Source organism: Eumetopias jubatus, unplaced genomic scaffold, assembly GCF_037043125.1.
Source record: "Eumetopias jubatus isolate StellerSeaLion01/CBP00866 unplaced genomic scaffold, mEumJub1_p1.0 scaffold_5, whole genome shotgun sequence".
Classification (NCBI taxonomy): Eukaryota; Metazoa; Chordata; class Mammalia; order Carnivora; family Otariidae; genus Eumetopias; species Eumetopias jubatus.
Genome location: NW_028274811.1, coordinates 154,252,572 through 154,273,085, shown reverse-complemented (window position 1 = coordinate 154,273,085; position 20,514 = coordinate 154,252,572). Strand labels below are relative to the sequence as shown.

Below are 20,514 nucleotides of genomic sequence, written 5' to 3'. Positions count from 1 at the left end.
TGCGCCCCCGCCCCCATGACCGCCCCGGTGAGGGCACCTGCGCGCTGGGTGCGCCTGCGGGAGGTGAGAGCGGCGCCCCCTCCCCGCAGTCCTCCCAGCCCCTCCGCGTCCCGCCGAGTGGAGGGGGTCTGCCGGGCGGGGAGAGGGTCTGCGGGGGCGGGGAGGGTCCGCGGGGGCAGGGGTCCGCGGGGGGCGGGTGTCCGTCCGGCGGGGAAGGGGGGGCCCTCCGCGGAGGAAGGGAGCCGCCGGGGGAGGGAATTCGCCCCGCGGGGCGGGGGTCGGCAGGGGGAAGGGTACGCGGGGGGAGGGTGTCCGTCCGGCGGGGAAGGGTCTGCCCCCCGCAGAGGAGGGGCGTTTTCCGGGGCAGCGGGGGCGGGGAGGGTCGGGCCCCGGCCGCCCGCGGGTCCGGCTCCCGGCGGGGCGGGCGGGGCGCCAGGAGGGTGGCGAGCCGGACAGTGGCCTTTATGGGAACGTTTTCCTTCGAGGTCGGACAAAGGCGGCGCCACCATGGCTCTCAGCGCGGCCGACAAAGGCTCCGGCACCAAGGTAGGGTCCGGCGGCTGGGTGCCGGGGAAGGGGTTCCTGAGGGCCGCCGCTGCAGGACTTTCCAGTCGCTTAAAGGCCAGTTTAGCAAACTTTTGCCTTAACTTCATGAATCTGTGTGAGAAAATAGGGCTTCCAGACAGATCTGCATTGCTAGGGTCTGAGGGGTGTCGGGGGAGGGAGTGCGGGACTAAAATCACCTGTGGAGTTGTTGCTCCCTTCCTTGTCACTCCTTAGCTGGGAACCGGGAGGACAAACCAGTCGACTAGGGCGCTGCAAAGACAAAGAACTTGTACCTCAAAAATACCGAGATGGACTTCTGTGTTGGAACTCAGTTGATTTCAATAACGAACGTAGCCTAGGGCAACGAGACCGTCCTTTGGGGTTTGGAAAAGTGGGGTAGACGCGGCTTTGTATTTCTTCGTGTGAAATGCAGCAGTGCGTTGGGTTAGTCTCCCCTTTCTCCTGGGAAGCTGGATTACAGACTGTTTGGCGTAATAATTACACTCTACTCCTGTTACCAACAGCACTTTTACTTAAAAAGTTTAGTTGGAACTTTCGGGGTCTAATTAAAAATTAAAACATATCATTAAAAAAATAGGTGAAATGTAGTTGAAACTCTGCATAATTAATAGCTTCCGAATCTGCAGCTTACACTAGCTGAGCTTTAGGCAGGGCTGTGGGCGCTCAGAGGAGGCTTGGCTTCTCAGCTTCACGTAGAGATTTCCAAAGTGGCGGTAGTGCCGCTGGGCTTCCCATTTCCCTGAACCTGCTTCAGACTCACAGGATTTCTGGGTGAGGAGGATCTTGAGATGTCACTCTTTGCTCTCAGTAAAAATACACTCCGATTCTGAGATATTTAACAGCAACACGTTTCCATTCCCGGTGGAATCATGCCTGTACTGGCGTGCTGGGCATCTGACACCGAGGTACTAAACCCACTTCTGATTCCGAGGCAGCACCCCATTTTGGTCTCACTGTGCTTTGGGGGACAAGTGGGTGGTCCAGGTGGGCCTCGAGAGGACAGCCCTGAGTTTCCCAGTGGGCTGGTGGGCCTGGGTGCTAACCTGTGACGAGCAGGGGAGACCTCATGGTTTTATCCCAGTCCCGAGTGGGCCTGGTCTGAACCGGCCTCTGTGAATCGTGGGCCTTTGTGTCTGCGGCATCCTGGGGTGGTCTCCCATGAATACTGTATTACTTGTGAAGCATCCCCCAAATGCCAGGCTAAGGAAATAAAGTTGGCCCTGAATTTGCCCTGAGGCTGTCTGAGGTGTGTTCACGGGTTGTGTCATCCAGCCGAACACAGGAAATCCAGATCTCAGAATGCCAGATCTCAGCATTTTTGGTGAGAATATTTCAAGCCCAGTTCACACGCCACCACCTCCCTCCTTCCAAACAGAGCTAATGTGCCTTGTCTGTGTGTTGGAACGAAAATAAAAATCACTCAGAACCTGCTAGTTACCCATTCTGCAGCCAAGAGGCAGCCCCGAAGCAGTGGTTTCCTCTCCACACAGCTGTGCCCCGAAGCAGAGAGCCCCAGCTCAGGATTTACCCCCCTGCCCTGTCAGCTCTGGGCTTCTTCCTCTCCTCCATCCCTCCACCCCTGTCAGGGCCTGCCACTCAGCAGGTGTGCACAGGCAGGTGCTCACTGATCTGGCAGATAAGGATGAGCCCAGGGGATGGTTGGTCTGACCTAAGAGCCCAGCACACTTTTGAGGGGGTGGGGAATGAAGAGGAGGAGGCGGTGGGGGGGGGACAGAGGGGTGGGCTGAGAGGTGGCAAGTCCTGTCCTGCACATGTTGATCCTGGGGCACCTTGAGAATCTGTGGTCTCGTGAGCAGAAGGCATCCTGCCATTGCCATCCACCCTGCAAGAGGCCAAGGAGGGCAGGTGCTTGTGGTGTGGAGAAGAGGCTCCGGACCCTGACCTGCTGCCCGGAGAACAGACCTGGGATCGTGGAGATTTGATGAGCACCCACATCCACCCGCTATTAGCTCTTGCCCTTTGGCTTTGTAGTTCAGCCTCTCTGAGCTTCAATCTGCTCATTAACAGGGATAATGCATGGCCCACCTACCTCAGAGCATCATATGGGTTCACGTTAAAGACGCATGTGTAGATGCTTCTTGAAAGGTTACCAGCTCATCATTCAGTTCAAGGCTCCTACACTGAAGGCTTCTTCTGTCCTGAGAGCTGGTATACCTTTCCAGGTGTTTCTGGGCACCTCAGTTCACACCTGGGCCCAAGTTCTCAGCTTTCAGATACCGTCTGACCTTACAAAGTGTTCCCCAACATTGAGAAAATCAGATTGTGCAAAAGCTACTTTGTGGTAAATTTCTTTTACATGACCTTAAAACATCTTACGTTTCTAAGACCTGAGACAGGGATTAAATCTAATACCTACAGCAGTTTGGGACACGAATTAAGTTTAAATTCTGAAGTAGAGTTGTTCAGGTCAGCAGGTATGTGCACTTCCTCCAAAGAAACATCACCTGTGTGCGGTTCCCAGACCCAGAGACCCCCAACGCTGGTAGGCATCACCCTCAGAAAGCTCCCCTGGTCATCCTGCCTACACCCCCGCCACAGCCACACACCCCCAGCCCCTTTCCTGCTTGGCTTTGCCATAGGAGGGCCTCCATGGGAGAGTCTGAGCTAACATCCTCTTGTGCCTGATCTTCGTTGACTGCCTGTCTCCCCAGGCAGCGCCGGCTTTGCGTTATTTCCCTGTTTCCCATGCATCATAATGCAGGGCATAAAGTAGGCGCTCAACAAATATTTGTCACATGGTGGTCACCCTCCCCTCTCATAAAGCCCATTTTTATTCCCCTGCCCAGCCCAGCCTTCTGCGGGCCACACAGATGCAGTACCTGCCCTGTGGGATGCCTTTCTATGGCTTCCCACCTGACCCAAGCTAACAGCACTGCTGTGACTTTCAAGAATAAAAACAACATCCTCAGAAGGGAGCAGCTGGATTACAGCTGAGTCTGGGAAACCTTGTTTGTCTCAGTGTGAAATAGTCCAAGCAGGTCCAAGACAGCTCTAGGGAAAGGCTTGATAAGACCCTGTGTGAGGTAATGAATGTGCTCTGTGTGTGTTTTGGGGTGGGGACAATGGTGCGCAGAGCAGAAGAGAGGAAATGCCTGAATTTTAAATGAATGGGAAAGACAGTCAGAAGAAGGGCGACCCATCCCTTTACTGTCAAGTAGAGGAATCGTGGTTTGGTAGACAGCTTTGACCCAGGCCATGCACAGCTGCAGGCCATAAGGTGCATTCGCCTGCAGAGTGAAGAGTCTCTTCTGCTCTGTCCCTTGCTAGGATGAGACGCAGGGCAGGGTGGCACCGTGTGGTTGGGGATGCATGCTGTGCACCCAAAGTTCTAACCCTGGTTTCTCCACTGAGTGAGTGGGCAGACAAGCCCGTCAGGCTTACCATCTTTAGAATGGGGGTGATCATAGCATTATAATGTGCTTAAACAGCGTCTGGTAGGGGCACATGGGTGGCTCCGTTGGTTAAGTGTCTGCCTTTGGCCCAGGTCATAATCCCAAGATTTTGGGATTGAGTCCCACATCGGGGTCCCTGCTCAGCAGGGAGTCTGCTGCTCCCTCTGCCTCTGCCCCTCCCCCCACCCCCGCTCATGCACTTGTGCACTCTCTCTCTCAAGTAAATGAAGTCTTTAAAAAAAAAAATCTGGTATATAGTAAGTGCTCAATAAATGTTAGCTATTCTGTGATTCTATGACAGAGAGAGAGAGGGATTTTCCTACAAGTAAGAGATAAAAAGGATTGAGTTTTAATTTTTTTGAAATTATTTAAGGAAAAATATCCAATGAAGTTATCTTCAGGGTACTTTGGCACTCAAAAGATATCACCAGGAAGAGGAATTACAATTATAATTATGTACTATTTTAACAGTATAATTGTGTATTTTTTTGAAGAAATGTTTTGTGGAAGTGCCAAGTCAATAGGCCATGAACTCAACTTGAGTTCAAGGGTCCCCTAGCTTTCCTTATGGGTTCCTCAGAAAAACTACAGAAAACGTCATTGGGGTTCAGTCCCCTAGGGCACCATGCTGGGTAACAGAGTGAGCATTTAGTTCTCAAACTGGTATTCGTGCGTCCAGAGACTGCGATCTCCTGAGACCCTGGCCCAGAGGGTCTTGGTGGCCAGCGATGTGGGCAGAATACAACCTCTCCCCAAAGCACGATGTTTAAGTGAGCGTTGGTGGGGTGGGGCGATGTGGGCAGAATACAACCAGAATAAACCCAAAGCACGATGTTTAAGGAAGCGTTGGTGGGGTGGGGCGACGGCAACGAACAAGGGAAACAGATACTAGCACAGTTTCTGAAAAGCTCTGCAACTTTTTTTTTGAGTTATTCTTTTGAGAGAGAGAGAGAGTGTAAGAGCTCAAGCAGAGGGAGGGACAGAGAGAGAGAATCTCCAGCAGACCCTCCCTGGGGCACGGAGCTCCACGCGGGGCTTGGCTCCTTCCCACAGCCCCAAGAACATGACCTGAGCCGAAACCAAGAGTTGGACGCTCAGCCAACTGAGCCACCCAGACGCCCCTGGAACTAATTTTTTAAAATAATATTTTGAGGTGAAATTCACATACAATAAACCGTTTCAGAGCAAACAATTCAGTGGCATTTAGTACAATTCCCAGTGTTGTGCAACCACCACCTCTGCCTAGTTCCAGAACCTCTCTGTGCCCCACAGTAAAATCCCGCACCCGTGTAACAGCCTCTCCCCATTCCACCCCCTCCCAGCCCCTGGAACTGCCAGTCTGCTGTCTTTATGGGTTTGTGTGCTCTGAATATTCCACGTAAGTGGAACCACACGGTGTGTGACTGTTTTATTGTGCTGAAATACATACAACACACAGTTTATACGTTCAAACCATCCACCCTTATACCCCTTCCATCCTGTGACTCTGAAACTCTGTCACAATTAGACAGTGACTCTGACTCTCCCCCAGCCCCTCACTGCCAACATTTTACGTCCTATGCTCACGATTGTGACTACACCAAGGACCTCATATAGTTAGAATCATACAGTATTTGTCTTTTTGGGATTGGTTTATTTAACTTACCATAAAGTCCTCAAGATTTTATCCATGTTGTAGTATGTGTCAGAAATTTCTTCCTTTTTAAGGCTGAATATTACTCCATTGCATGGATATACCACAACTTGTGTATCCATTTTTCTGTTGATGGACATTTATACTGTTTCCATCTTTTGGCTTTTGCAAATAGTGCTGCTATGAGCATGTGTTTACAAGTTTTTGTGTGTGCAATATTTTCATTTCTTTGAGTATATACCTGAGAGTATAGGTTCATATGGTAATTCTATGTTTAACTTTTTAATGAACCACCAAACTGTTTTCCACAGTAGCTGAACAATTTTACATTCCCACCGGTAATGTATGAGGGTTCCAATTTTTCTACACCCTTACCAACAGTTGTTATTTTCTTTTTTAAAATTATTATAGTCATTCTAATGAGTATGAAGTGATATTTCATTGTAGTTTTGGTTTGCATTTCCCTAATGACTACTGATGTTGAGAATCTTTTTCATATTTGTTGGAAAAAAAAGTCTATTCAAGTTCTTTGCCCATTTTTAAATTGGGCTGTTTATATTTTTGTTGTGTCCTAAGAGTTCTTTATATGTTCTGGATATTAGACTTCTCAGATATATGATTGGCAAATATTTTGTTCCTTTTACTTTCTTGATAGTGTCCTTTGATGCACAAAATTTTTATTCTTAATGAAGTTAAATTTATATATATTTTGTTGTTCATGCTTTTGGTATCATATCTAAGAAATCGTTGCCATCTGCAAGATCATGAAGATTTACCTTTATGTTTTTTTCTAAAAGTTTTACTATTTTAGTGCTTATATTCATGTCATTGATCCATTGTAGTTAATTTTTGTGTGAGATAGGGAGCCAACTTTATTCTTTTGTATGGGGATATCCACTTTTCCCAGCACCATTTGTTGAAGAAATCATTTTTTCCTTACTGAATAGTCTTGGAACCCAGGTTGAAAGCCAGTTGGCTGTAGTTGTATAGGTTTATTTCCGGATCTTCAGTCCTTTTCTGTTGGTCTGTATGTCTGTCTTTATGCTAGAATCACACGGTTTTGATTACGGTAGTTTTGTAGTGGGTTTTGAAATCAGGAAGTGTGAGTCCTCCAACTTTGTTCTTTTTTTTCTTTAAATTTTTTTATTGTTATGTTAATCACCATACATTACATCATTAGTTTTTGATGTAGTGTTCCATGATTCGTCGTTTGTGTATAACACCCAGTGCTTCACGCAGAATGTGCCCTCTTTAATACCCATCACCAGGCTTACCCATTCCCCCACCCCCCCTCCCCTCTAGAACCTTCAGTTTGTTTTTCAGAGTCCATCGTCTCTCATGGTTTGTCTCCTCCTCCAATTTCCACCCCTTCATTCTTTCCCTCCTGCTATCTTCTTTTTTTCTTTTCTTAACATATATTGCATTATTTGTTTCAGAGGTACAGATCTGTGATTCAACAGTCTTGCACAATTCACAGCGCTCACCATAGCACATACCCTCCCCAATGCCTATCACCCAGCCGCCCCATCCCTCCCACCCCACCCCCACTCCAGCAACCCTCAGTTTGTTTCCTGAGATTAAGAATTCCTCATATCAGTGAGGTCATATGATACATGTCTTTCTCTGACTGACTTATTTCACTCAGCATAACCCCCTCCAGTTCCATCCACGTCGTTGCAAATGGCAAGATCTCATTCCTTTTGATGGCTGCATAATATTCCATTGTGTGTGTGTGTGTGTGTGTGTGTGTGTGTGTGTGTGTGTGTGTGTGTACACCACATCTTCTTTATACATTCATCCGTTGATGGACATCTTGGCTCTTTCCACAGTTTGGCTGTTCTGGACATTGCTGCTCTAAACATTGGGGTGCATGTACCCCTTTGGATCCCTACATTTGTATCTTTGGGGTAAATACTCAGTAGTGCAATTGCTGGATCAGATGGTAGCTCTATTTTCAACTGTTTGAGGAAACTCCATACTGTTTTCCAGAGTGGTTGCACCAGCTTGCATTCCCACCGACAGTGTAGGAGGGTTCCCCTTTCTCCACATCCCCGCCAACATCTGTTGTTTCCTGACTTGTTAATTTTAGCCATTCTGACGGGTGTGAGGTGGTATCTCATTGAGGTTTTGATTTGGATTTCCCTGATGCCGAGCGATGGTGAGCACTTTTTCATGTGTCTGTTGGCCATTTGGATGTCTTCTTTGGAAAAATGTCTGTTCATGTCTTCTGCCCATTTCTTGATTGGATTATTCTTTGGATTTGTTATTTGGATTACTTGTTCATCTGCCCATTTCTTGATTGGATTATTTCATAAGTTCTTTATAGATTTTGGATACTAGCCCTTTATCTGATATGTCATTTGCAAATATCGTCTCCCATTCTGTCGGTTGTCTTTTGGTTTTGTGGACTGTTTCTTTTGCTGTGCAAAAGCTTTTTATCTTGATGAAATCCCAATAGTTCATTTTTGCCCTTGCTTCCCTTGCCTTTGGCGATGTTTCTAGGAAGAATTTGCTGCGGCTGAGGTCGAAGAGGTTGCTGCCTGTGTTCTCCTGTAGGATTTTGATGGACTCCTGTCTCACATCGAGGTCTTTCAACCATTTAGAGTCTATTTTTGTGTGTGGTGTAAGGAAATGGTCCAGTTTCATTCTTCTGCATGTGGCTGTCCAATTTTCCCAACACCATTTGTTGAAGAGACTGTCTTTTTTCCATTGGACATTCTTTCCTGCTTTGTCAAAGATGAGTTGACCGTAGAGTTGAGGGTCCATTTCTGGGCTCTCGATTCTGTTCCATTGATCTCTATGTCTGTTTTTGTGCCAGTACCATACTGTCTTGATGATGACAGCTTTGTAATAGAGCTGGAAGTCCGGAATTGTGATGCCGCCAGCTTTGCTTTTCTTTTTCAACGTTCCTCTGGCTATTCGGGGTCTTTTCTGGTTCCATACAAATTTTAGGATTATTTGTTCCATTTCTTTGAAAAAAGTGAATGATGTTTTGATGGGGATTGCATTGAATGTGTAGATTGCTCTAGGTAGCATTGATATCTTCACAATATTTGTTCTTCCAATCCATGAGCATGGAACATTTTTCCATTTCTTTGTGTCTTCTTCAATTTCTTTCATGAGTATTTTATAGTTTTCTGAGTACAGATCCTTTGCCTCTTTAATTAGATTTATTCCTAGGTATCTTACGGTTTTGGGTGCAATTGCAAATGGGATCGACTCCTTGATTTGTCTCTCTTCTGTCTTGTTGTTGGTGTATAGGAATGCCACTGATTTCTGTGCATTGATTTTATATCCTGCCACTTTACTGAATTCCTGTATGAATTCTAGCAGTTTTGGGGTGGATTCTTTTGGGTTTTCCACATACAGTATCATATCATCTGCAAACAGCGAGAGTTTGACTTCTTTGCCGATTCGGATGCCTTTGATTTCTTTTTGTTGTCTGACTGCTGTGGCTAGGACTTCTAATACTATGTTGAATAGCAGTGGTGATAGTGGACATCCCTGCCACGTTCCTGACCTTAGGAGGAAAGCTCTCCGTTTTTCCCTATTGAGAATGATAGTCGCTGTAGGTTTTTCGTAGATGGCTTTTATGATATTGAGGTATGTATCCTCTATCCCTGTACTCTAAAGAGTTTTGATTAAGGATGCTGTACTTTGTCAAATGATTTTTCTGCATCTATTGAGAGGATCATATGATTCTTGTTTTTTCTTTGGTTAATGTATTGTGTCATGTTGATTGACTTGCGGATGTTGAACCAGCCTTGCAGCCCAGGGATAAATCCCACTTGGTCGTGGTGAATAATCCTTTTAATGTACTGTTGGAGCCTACTGGCTAGTATTTTGGTGAGAATTTTTGCATCCATGTTCATCAAGGATATTGGTCTGTAATTCTCCTTTTTGATGGGGTCTTTGTCTGGTTTGGGGATCAAGGTAATGGTGGCCTCATAAAACGAGTTTGGAAGTTTTCCTTCCATTTCTATTTTTTGGAACAGTTTCAGGAGAATAGGTATTAATTCTTCTTTAAATGTTTGATAGAATTCCCCTGGGAAGCCATCTGGCCCTGGGCTTTTGTTTGTTGGGAGATTTTTGATGGTCTGTTCAGGTTTTCTATTTCTTCCTGGTTCAGTTTTGGTCTTTGATACATCTCTAGGAATGCATCCATTTCTTCCAGGTTATCTGATTTGCTGCCATAGAGTTGCTCATAATATGTTCTTATAATTGTTTGTATTTCTTTGGTGTTGGCTGTGATCTCTCCTCTTTTCATTCATGATTTTGTTAATTTGGGTCATTTCTCTTTTCTTTTTGATAAGTCTGGTCAGGGGTTTATCAATCTTGTTATTTCTTTCAAAGAACCAGCTCCTAGTTTCGTTGATCTGTTCTACTGTTCTTTTGGTTTCTATTTCATTGATTTCTGCTCTGATCTTTATTATTTCTCTTCTCCTGCTGGGTTTAGACTTTATTTGCCGTTTTTTCTCTAGCTCTTTTAGGTGTAGGGTTAGGTTGTGTATTTGAGACCTTTCTTGTTTCTTGAGAAAGGCTTGTATTGCTATATACTTTCCTCTCAGGACTGCCTTTGCTGCATCCCAAAGATTTTGAACAGTGGGGTTTTCATTTTCATTGGTTTCCATGATTTTTTAAAATTCTTCTTTGATTTCCTGGTTGACCCATTCATTCTTTAGTGGGATGCTCTTTAGCCTCCATCTCTTTGAGTTCTTTCCGACTTTCGTCCTGTGATTGAGTTCTAGTTTCAAAGCATTGTGCCCGAAAATATGCAGGGAATAATCCCAATCTTTTGGAACCGGTTGAGACCTGATTTGTGACCTAGGATGTGATCTATTCTGGAGAATATCCCATGGGCACGGGAGAAGAATGTGTATTCTGTTGCTTTGGGATGGAGTGTTCTGAATATGTCTGTGAAGTCCATTTGATCCAGTGTGTCATTTAAAGTCTTTATTTCCTTGTTGATCTTTTGCTTAGATATTCTGTCCATTTCAGTCAGGGGGATGTTAAAGTTCCCCACTATTATTGTGTTGTTGTCAATGTGTGTCTTTGCTTTTGTTATTAATTGCCTTATATAACTGGCTGCTGCCATGTTAGGGGCATAGATATTTACAATTGTTAGATCTTCTTGTTGGATAGACCCTTTAAGTAGGTTATAGTGTCCTTCCTCATCTATTACAGTCTTTGGTTTAAAATCTAATTTGTCTGATATAAGGATTGCCACCCCAGCTTTCTTTTGGTGTCCATTAGCATGGTAAATGGTTTTCCACTCCCTCACTTTCAATCTGGGTGTGTCTTTGGGTCTAAAATGAGTCTCTTGCAGACAGCATATCGATGGGTCTTGTTTTTTCATCCAATCTAATAGCCTGTGTCTTTTGATTGAGGCATTTAGCCCACTTACATTCAGGTTAACTATTGAAAGATAGGAATTTAGTGCCATTGTATTGCCTGTAAGGTGACTGTTACTGTATATTGTCCGTGTTCCTTTCTGATCTATGCTGCTTTTAGGCTCTCTCTTTGCCTAGAGGACCGCTTTCAATATTTCTTGTAGGGCTGGTTTCGTGTTTGCAAATTCCTTTAGTTTTTGTTTGTCCTGGAAGCTTTTTATCTCTCCTTCTATTTTCAATGACAGCCTAGCTGGATATAGTATTCTTGGCTGCATATGTTTCTCATTTAGTGCTCTGAATATATCATGCCAATCCTTTCTGGCCTGCCAGGTCTCTGTGGATAGGTCTGTTGCCAGTCTAATGTTTCTACCATTATAGGTTACATATCTCTTCTCCTGAGCTGCTTTCAGGAGTTTCTCATTGTCTCTGAGACTCGTAAGTTTTACTATTAGATGTCGGGGTGTTGACCTATTTTTATTGATTTTGAGAGGGGTTCTCTGTGCCTCCTGTATTTTGATGTCTGTTTCCTTCCCCACATTAGGGAATTCTCTGTTATAATTTGCTCCAATATACCTTCTGCCCCCCTCTCTCTTTCTTCTTCTGGGATCCCAATTATTCTAATGTTGTTTCGTCTTACGGTATCGCTTATCTCTCGAATTCTGCCCTTGTGATCCAGTAGTTTATCTCTCTTTTTCTCAGCTTCTTTATTTTCCATCATTTGGTCTTCTATATTGCTGATTCTCTCTTCTGCCTCATTTATCCTAGCAGTTAGTGCCCCCATTTTTTATTGCACCTCATTAATAGCCTTTTTGATTTGGACTTGGTTAGATTTTAGTTATTTTTCCAGAAAGGTTTCTCTAATAAATTCCATGCTTTTTTCAAGCCCAGCTAGTATCTTTAAAATCATGATTCTGAACTCTAGGTCTGACATCATACTAATGTCCATATTGAGTAGGTCCCTGGCAGACGGTACTACCTCTTGTTCTTTTTGTTGAGGTGATTTTTTCCGTCTTGTTATTTTGTCCAGAGGAGAATAGATGAATGAGAGAACAAAATGCTGACAGGGTAACAACGTCCCCAGAAAATATACTCTAAACAAATCAGAAAAGACCTGAAACTAGGGGAAAAGAAAGGGAAAGAAAGAGAAAAGAAAAGAAAAAGTTAAAGATAAAAACACAAAAACAGAACAAAACAAAAAAAAACAGAATATGATCAAATATGATCAGGCTGGTGCATAGATCAGTGCCACACACTAGATTTTGGGTGTATTTTGGTCTGTTAGAAGATAGTGCCTCCCAAAATTTTAAAGAAAGAAAGACATATATATGTACAAAATAAGGGTTGATACGATGAAGGGATGGAATATGAATGTAAAGATGAAAATTATAAAAAATTTTATGAAAGGAATTGATAAGTTGTTTGAAAAAAAGAAGAGGATTAAAAAAAAAAAAGAAAAGGGGGAGAGAATGTGATCAGGCAGGAGACTAGAACAAAGCCATACATTAGAGATTTAGGGTATATTTCGATCTGTTAGAAGAAACCGTATCTCAAAATTTTAAAGAGAGAACAACTTATATATATATATATATATATATACATATATATATATATGCCAAAAATAAGGGTAACTACTATGAAGGGATAGAATATGACTCTAAAAATGAAAAATAAAAATGTTTTTTTAAAAAAGGGATTGATAAGATGTTGGTTGAAAAAGGGAAAAAGAAAAAAAAAGTTAAAAAAATTAACTTTGAAAGACTAAAGAATCATGGTAAAAAAGCCATGAATTCTATGTGCAGTATTCCCCTAGCGCTGGAGTTTTGCCCTTCTCATTGATCGTTAAACTTGGTCTTGGCCTGCTGTTCTTGCTGATCTTCTGAGGGAGGGGCCTGTTGCCGTGGTTCCCAAATGTCTTTGCAGGAGGCGGAATTGCCCCACCCTTGTCCGTCAGGGCTAAGTAATCTGCTTGGGTTTGCTCTTGGGATCTTTTGTTCCCTGCAAGCTTTCGGTACAGCTTTGGAGGACAAGAGTGAAAATGGCGGCCTCCCAATCTCCGCCCCTGAGGAGCCGAGAACTGGGGGGCCCCGCTCCTCAGTGCGCCCCAGAGAAAAGCAGTCAATCACTCCCATCTCCCCAGGCTCCGGCCGCACTCCGCGCTCACCCGGCCTGTGACCGAGGGTTTCTGTCTCTGGCACCCGACCCCATGTGGAGTCCCCAAACCCAGCAGATCCCTGCGGTGCACTCCCGTGCCACTCCTCCCAGGGGAGGAAGGGGAGTCTCCCCAGATCTGCCGCTTGTCGGGTCCCTGCTGGAGGAGCAGTGGCCCAACTGTGTAACCAATCACAGTTTATGGCAACCCCGAGCTGAGAGCCCACGCCTCGGCTCCGTCTCTGCAGCCGGCTTCCCCGCTCTGATACCTGGGAGCTCTGCCGCACTCAGGCATCCCCGGTCTTTCTGTGACCCCGAGGGTCCTGAGACCACACTGTCCCGCGAGGGTTCCACCCCCCGCTTAGCCACTGGTGCGACATCTCTCAGCGGAGCTGACTTCTAAAAGTTCCGATTTTGTGCTCTGCTGCTCAGTCACTTGCCAGAAGCGGCCGACGGAGGCCCCCTCCCCCGCCGTCTATCCTCCCGAATATCGCCTCAGATTCACTTCTCTGCACGTCCTACCTTCCAGAAAGTGGTCGTTTTTCTGTTCAGAGAGTTGTTGCTATTCTTTTCTTCGATTTCCTGTTGAGTTCGTAGGTGTTCAGAATGGTTTGATACTTATCCAGCTGAATTCCTGGGACCAGATGAAATTTAGGTCTCCTACTCCTCCGCCATCTTGCTCCACCCCCCCCCCTCCAACTTTGTTCTTGTTCAGGATTGCTGTGGCTGTTCAGGGCCCATTGCAATTCCATATGAATTTGAGGATTGTCTTTTCCATTTCTGGAAAAAAAAAAGCCATTGTAATTTTGAGAGAGATTGCGTTGAGTTTGTAGATTGCTTTAGAATATTATTGACATCTTAATATTAAGTCTTCCAATCTGTAAACCTGGGATGTTTTTCCATTTATTTAGGTGTCTTTAATTTCTCCCAGCAGTGTTTTGTAGTTTTCAGTGTTCAAGTCTTTCATTCCCTTGGTTACATGTATCTTAGGTAACACTCACCACAGTTATTCAACATAGTACTTGAAGTTCTAGCCACAGCAATCAGAGAACATAAAGAAATAAAAGGCATCTAAATTGGTAAGGAATATGTAAAACTCTCATTATTTGCACACCTGATATTATATATAGAAACCCTAAAGACTCCACCAAAAAACAACTACAACTGATAAATGAATTCAGTAAGGTCACAGAATATGAAAGCAATGTACAGAAATCTGTTGCATTTCTACACACTAATAATGAAGCAGCAGAAAGTGAAATTAAGAAAACAGTCTCATTTAATCCCATTTACAGTTGCACCAAAAATAATAAAATACCTAGGAATAAACTTAACCAAAGAGGTGAAAGACCTGTACTCTGAAAATTATAAAACACTGATGAAAGAAATTGAAGATGACACGAAGAATTGGAAAGACATCCCATGCTCATGGATTAGAAAAACAAATATTGTAAAATGTCTGTGCTACCCAAAGCAATCTACAGATTTAATGCAATCCCTGTTAAAATACAAACAGTATTTTTCACAGAACTAGAACAAACAGTCCTAAAATTTGTATGGAACCACAAAGACCCTGAATAGCCAAAGCAATGTTGAAAAAGAAAAACAAATCTAGAGATACCACAATTCTAGATTTCAAGTTATATTACAAAGCAGGAGTAATTAAAACTGTATAGTACTGGCATAAAAATAGACACAGAGGTCAGTGGAATGGAACAGAAAACCCAGAGATAAGCCCACAATTATATGGTCAATTAATCTTCAACAAAGGAGGAATGAATATACAGTGGGAAAAAGTCTCTTCAACAACTGGTGTTGGGAAAACTGGACAGCTACATGCAGAAGAATGAACTAGACCACTTTCTTTCACCATACGCAAAAATAAACTCAAATTGGATTAAAGACCTACGTGTGAGACCTGAAACCGTAAAAGTCCTAGAAGAGAGCATAGGCAGTAAAGTCTCTGGCATTGGCCTTAGCCACATTTTTCTAGATATGTCTCCTGAGGCAAGGGAAATAAAACCAAAAATAAACTATTGGGATTACATCAAAATATGAAGTTTCTGCACAGTGAAGAAAACAGCAAAACTGAAAGGCAACTAACTGAATGGGAGAGATACTTGCAAATGTTATATTTAATAAAGGATTAGTATCCAAAGTATATATAGTATATAACGAACTTGTACAACTCAACACCCAAAAAAGTAATCTGATTACAATGGGTAGAAGACATGAACAGACATTTCTCCAAGGAAGACATACAGATGGCCAACAGACACAAGAGAAGATGCTCAATATCACTCATCATCAGGGAAATGCAGATCAAAACCGCGATGAGACGTCACCCCACATCTGTCAGAACCTAAGATCAGTAACATAAGAAACAAGTGTTGGCAAGGATGTAGAGGAAGGGGAACCCTCTTGCACTGTTGGTGGGAATGCAAACTGGCGCAGCCACTGTGGAAAACAGTATGGGGGTTCCTCAAAAAATTAAAAAGAGAACTACCCTACAATCCAGTAATTGCAGTATTGGGTATTTACCTCCCCAAAATGAAAACATTAATTCAAAGGGTTACATGCACCCCAGTGTTTATTGCAGCATCATTTACAATAGCCAAACTATGGAAGCAGCCCAGGTGTCCATCAAGTGAGGAATGGATAAAGAAGAGGTGGCATATATGTAACAATGGAATATTATTCAGCTGTAGAAAAGAATGAAATCTTGCCATTTGCAGTGACATGGAGGGAGCTAGAGAGAGTAATGCTAAGTGAAATAAGTTAGAGAAAGAAAAATACCAGGTGATCTCACTCATGTGGAATTTAAGGAACAAAACAAATGAGAAAAGGGGGAAAAAAAGGCAAGACAAACAGACCCTTAACTATAGAGAACAAACTGACGGGAAGTGGGTGGGGAGATGGGGGAAGTAGCGAATAGGGTTTAAAGAATACACTTACCAGGATGAAAAATAGTATAATAATACAATGAAATGAAAAAAATGTATCCTACGTATTTTATTTCTTTTGGATGTTATTATGTAATGGAATTATTTCCTTTTTGGATCATTCATTGCTAGGATATAGGAACACAACTGATTTTTGTCTGTTGCTCTTGTACCCTACAATGTTGCTGAACCAATTTATTAGCTCTAGGTAGCATTTTTTGGATTTGCATTGACAAGTAGAGATCATTTTACTTCTTTATTTCTAATTTGCATTCCTTTAGTTTCTTTTTCTGACCTAACTGCTCTGGCTAGAACTTCTAGGACAGTGTTGCATAGCAGTGGGGAAAGGGGGTATCCTTGCCTTGATTTTGATCGTAAGGGAAAAGTTTTTAGTCTTTCACCATTGAGTATGAGGTTAGCTGTGGATTTTTATAAGTGTCTTTTATCATGTTGAGAAAGGTCCTCTCTATTCCTAGTTTTCTGATGTTTTGATCAAGTGTATTGGATGTTGTCAGGTGCTTTTTCTGTATCATTTGAGACGATCATGGGCTTTTTCCTTTGTTTTATTAATGTGTTGTTTTTATCTTGATTAATAGCTGAACCACTCTTGCATTCCTGGGATGAATTCCACTTAGTCATAGTGAATAATCCTTTGAATAATGCTGTTAGATTTGGTTTCTTAGTATTTTTTTTTTTGAGGATTTGGAATGAGTTGTATAATTCTGCTTTTAAATTTCATTATACTGTAAAAGAATACATTTTAAGAATGTAAGTCTTGAAATGAGAACTGTCCTTTTTAAGAAAAAAGTTTGAATCAAAGGCAAAAGTACAAAATTAGTAGGAAATCAGCAGAAATTTAAAACTAATTTTTAAGACTTTAAAGTGTAGCTGACTAGAGAAAAATAGTTCATAGAAGATCTGTGTGAGGTTAATCCACATAAAATGTTTCAGTAGTGCCTGACACTAGAACCCACATGTCAGTATCCATCACATTGTTGTCGTTGGGTGTATAATTAAGCATACAAGAGGCGCTTTCTTCCCTTCCTGTAATATTATTCCCCCTCAACATTATGGTTTTCTTGTCTTACAGCCTCTACCAGGCTGTCAGCCCAGGACATTAATCTTTGTATCCTGCACAGTGCTTAGCACACAGTAGGTACTCAATGCACTTTGGTGTTCAGTGTGGAAAGGACAGTGGCTGCCTCTGTGAGCAGAGCAGCTTCTAATGAGAAAGTGCACAGACAAGGAGGGAGGAGACAGCAGAAACAAGGGGTTGATTCATCAGGACCAATGACTGGCCCTATCACTTATTGTCCAAATGGGAACACTTTGAGTTTTCAGGACCACAGGTGAAAACTCCCATTGTCTGGGAAGCCCTGGACAGGGTCACCAGCCTAACTTGGGTGTCACTGCCTCCTGGAAACAGTACTCTAAACAACAGGGGTAGGTCCCCACTGTGGATGGAGGATGATCATAGAGCAGGTGCTCTAATTCCCACTGTAAGCACTTCACAGCCAGACTGTGCAGACGTGCTGACTACACAGCCCCCAGCGAGCTACTGCCCTGTGGAGCTCACCAGTGCCCACGCAGCAGGTGTGGATGCACCCTGTCCTCGTGCACCAGCCCACTTGTTAGGGCCTTGCCAGGTCTAGGCTCCTGTGGACTGAGCTGGGCCACCACTGGGAGTCTCGGATCTTGTCAGTGGATTCCCAGTGTGCACCAGCACTTCCTTCCCTCTGTTCTGTGTTTGTCTTTTGTGCTCCAAGAACTCCTCCATTCTGGATTCCCAAGAGTTGGTAAGCCACCTGCTGGGCCCAGGACATTGGGAAAGGATTTGTCATAGGTTTCTCATTAGAATAACTTTTTTGTTGTTCTTATCATGTACACAGAGTTTGTATTTTCCCTTAAAATACCTTAAATGGTGCTTAACCAAACTGCCAGTTCCATTTACCTTCCTGCAGCCTCATCAGATGTCCCTATAGAGTCTTCCTAGCCAGAACTTCTGCAAACTTGAAGGCTTCACTCCAGCCTCCCTCTGGGAAAGACAAAGGTGCTTCAGCCTAGACCCAGCACCAATTCCCCAACAACCTCAGCCCAGTGTAGGTAGTCAGCACCCATCCCACTCAGACTAAAGATTGTATACATCACAAAGTCCTTCAGGAAAAGTACAGGAATCATTTGTAACTTAAACGTATATCTGTGGTTTTCCATGAGCACCATATTGGAGCCCCCTCACCTTAATGGTTAAAATCAGATGAGCATCTGGGTGACAGCTACCTTCAAGCCACCATCAGGCTGAGAAACACTGACTGTCTGAGAGGGACTTTTCTAGGATAACTGTGCTCCTGTTTTTTTGTGTTTTTTTTTAAGATTTTATTTGTGTGCTCCTGTTTTGAAAAGCCCAAATTAGGCTGACTCCTGACTTTCATCACGGCAGTGGCTGGGTCTCTGCTCACAGGATGCTTTGGAGAGATGTTAGGGTGGCATTTCTCAACTACTAGCGCAAATGCACAATGTGACACTCCCACCTACCATGTTTGTGCCTGCTCCTCCTTTATTCGTGTTGGAATATATCCGGAAGTATAAAGAACATGTCTTTGGTGATACGTGTGGAGTCGGCTGTCAGATCTACAACTCAGAAAAACTAGTTTCAATCCTCCTTCAAGAGTATTAGTTGTTTGTTGGACACATGCATGGGAAAGGTGAGGAGAGGCCAGGTGTGCTGCCGGAAGAGACCGGCAAAGCAGCTGTACTCAGACAAAAGGGAATTTACTGTGCTTTTGCGGGTGGCTAATTTGGCTCAATTTCACAGTGATGTGAACAAATAAAGACAACACAAAACGTAGAGGGAAGAGGTAAGTTTTTCTCTTTATACATGAAGAGCCACACATCTGGTTGAGCAGACACATTTCAAGAGCACTTTTCTTTCCTGCCAAAGGGTTTTCCAGATAAGTTAAGCAGGAAAAATGGCTATTATCAATCATTCCCCTAAAGAACTGCAAGTAGGTGTTCAGGCCTGTCTGCATGTGCCTTGTGGTTCACTCATGCTCTGCTGTGGACCAGGGCTCAACACAGAACTCACTGCAGAAAAGTCAAATTTGGTGTAATTAGGACTGCTGGAGGTTTTCAGGTTGACATAATCTTCTCTGGTCTTGCCATGGTGTAGAGTGAACAAACTCTTTCTTCCATCTGAAGTCACATTTCAGCATGAGGAAACCAATCTGCACTGATTGAGGTCAACATGCCATTCTTGTACACTTTTTATCAAGTGCCTTCAGAGAACTAAATTCAGCCAAAATGTCTCAAAGCCAACGTTTCACTGTCAGTTTCTATTAAATAAGAAGCTTTCTAGTTATATGCTTTTACCCTTGTGGAATAACTGATGAATTAGATTCCTGTTTTACAAATGAAGAAACCAGATGTGCAGAAATCTGGGTTCTTTGTGATATACCACAGCCAGTGTAGAACCCCGGGTGACCTTGACAGGTGGTGTTCCCCTGAGCCTGCTCTCGCCTTGGGCCCTGGACTCAACTCACTGCCTGGCCAGCGACACTGCCTCTTCACTGGCACCTGCACATGGGCCCCTCCACCCTTTCCTGGAGCCTTGCCGCCCCCCTGCCCATCCTTCCTTCTGCTTCTCTGGGAGGTTTGCTTCCCCTCTATGCTGAGGAGAGGACTGTGTCTGTTTGAGCAATTACTGTGGGATCAGCAGGTAAGCAGCAGAGCAGGGTCACTCCTTGGTCGCTGGCATGATGGGCTCCTGATCAAGGGCAAGCCTTGGTCTGGGACCTTGTGTTTGCAGCTGCTTCTGTCCTGGTAATGACCAAGTGAATGCATGGCCCGTGGCAAGCACTGTGCTTGAGCTTTCCGTGGACATCCATAATCACCTAACAGATGCTGGCATGAAGGTGCATCCAAGACTTGCACAGCTCCCAAGTTAGGGAGTTCCCTGGTTGTATATTAGGCTAGTAAATCCAAAAAAGGATACTGAGAACTTGAAATGACTGCTTTTAGACATTTTCCAAGCACTTGACCATGAGGAGAAATTAATAACCACCCCCCCAGAGACAGAGGCGCTGGGTGCCACCCTTTGTTGTGGGCTAAGGCCTTTGACTGTGGGCCTCAAAGCCCACATGGAATAAAGCTGTTCCTGAACAAAACCCCTGACAATTAGTTGGAACTTGAGTGTGGAATCAGAAAATGGTGGTGTCCACAAAGCCTTCACCCAGAAATGTAGCTGTGCTGGAGCCGGGGTCTATGCAACTCGGGGACAGCACACAGGGAAGGGGGGTGGGGGCTGCCCCTGTGTCCACCCACTCACTGCCCTTTGGCTGCCTTGGAGGACTTCCTTCCTTGAGGGTGGGGTCAGCAGACCTTCTTGAAGGGCCAGACGGTAAGCCTTAGGGGCTTTGAAGGACTGT

The 20,514-nt window shown here is 44.1% G+C and overlaps 1 protein-coding gene across 1 annotated transcript in view; it reads left to right on the top strand.

Annotated features, from left to right (window-relative positions):
* Positions 1 to 499: 499 nt before the first annotated feature.
* Positions 500 to 20,514, top strand: part of PLEKHG4B (pleckstrin homology and RhoGEF domain containing G4B) — an 85,804-nt gene continuing 65,789 nt past the window's right edge. The window contains exon 1 of the mRNA XM_088023197.1: positions 500 to 546. Within this exon, the coding sequence (XP_087879323.1) occupies positions 508 to 546 (39 nt within the window). The 5' untranslated portion in view covers positions 500 to 507. The remainder of the gene's footprint in view (positions 547 to 20,514) is intronic.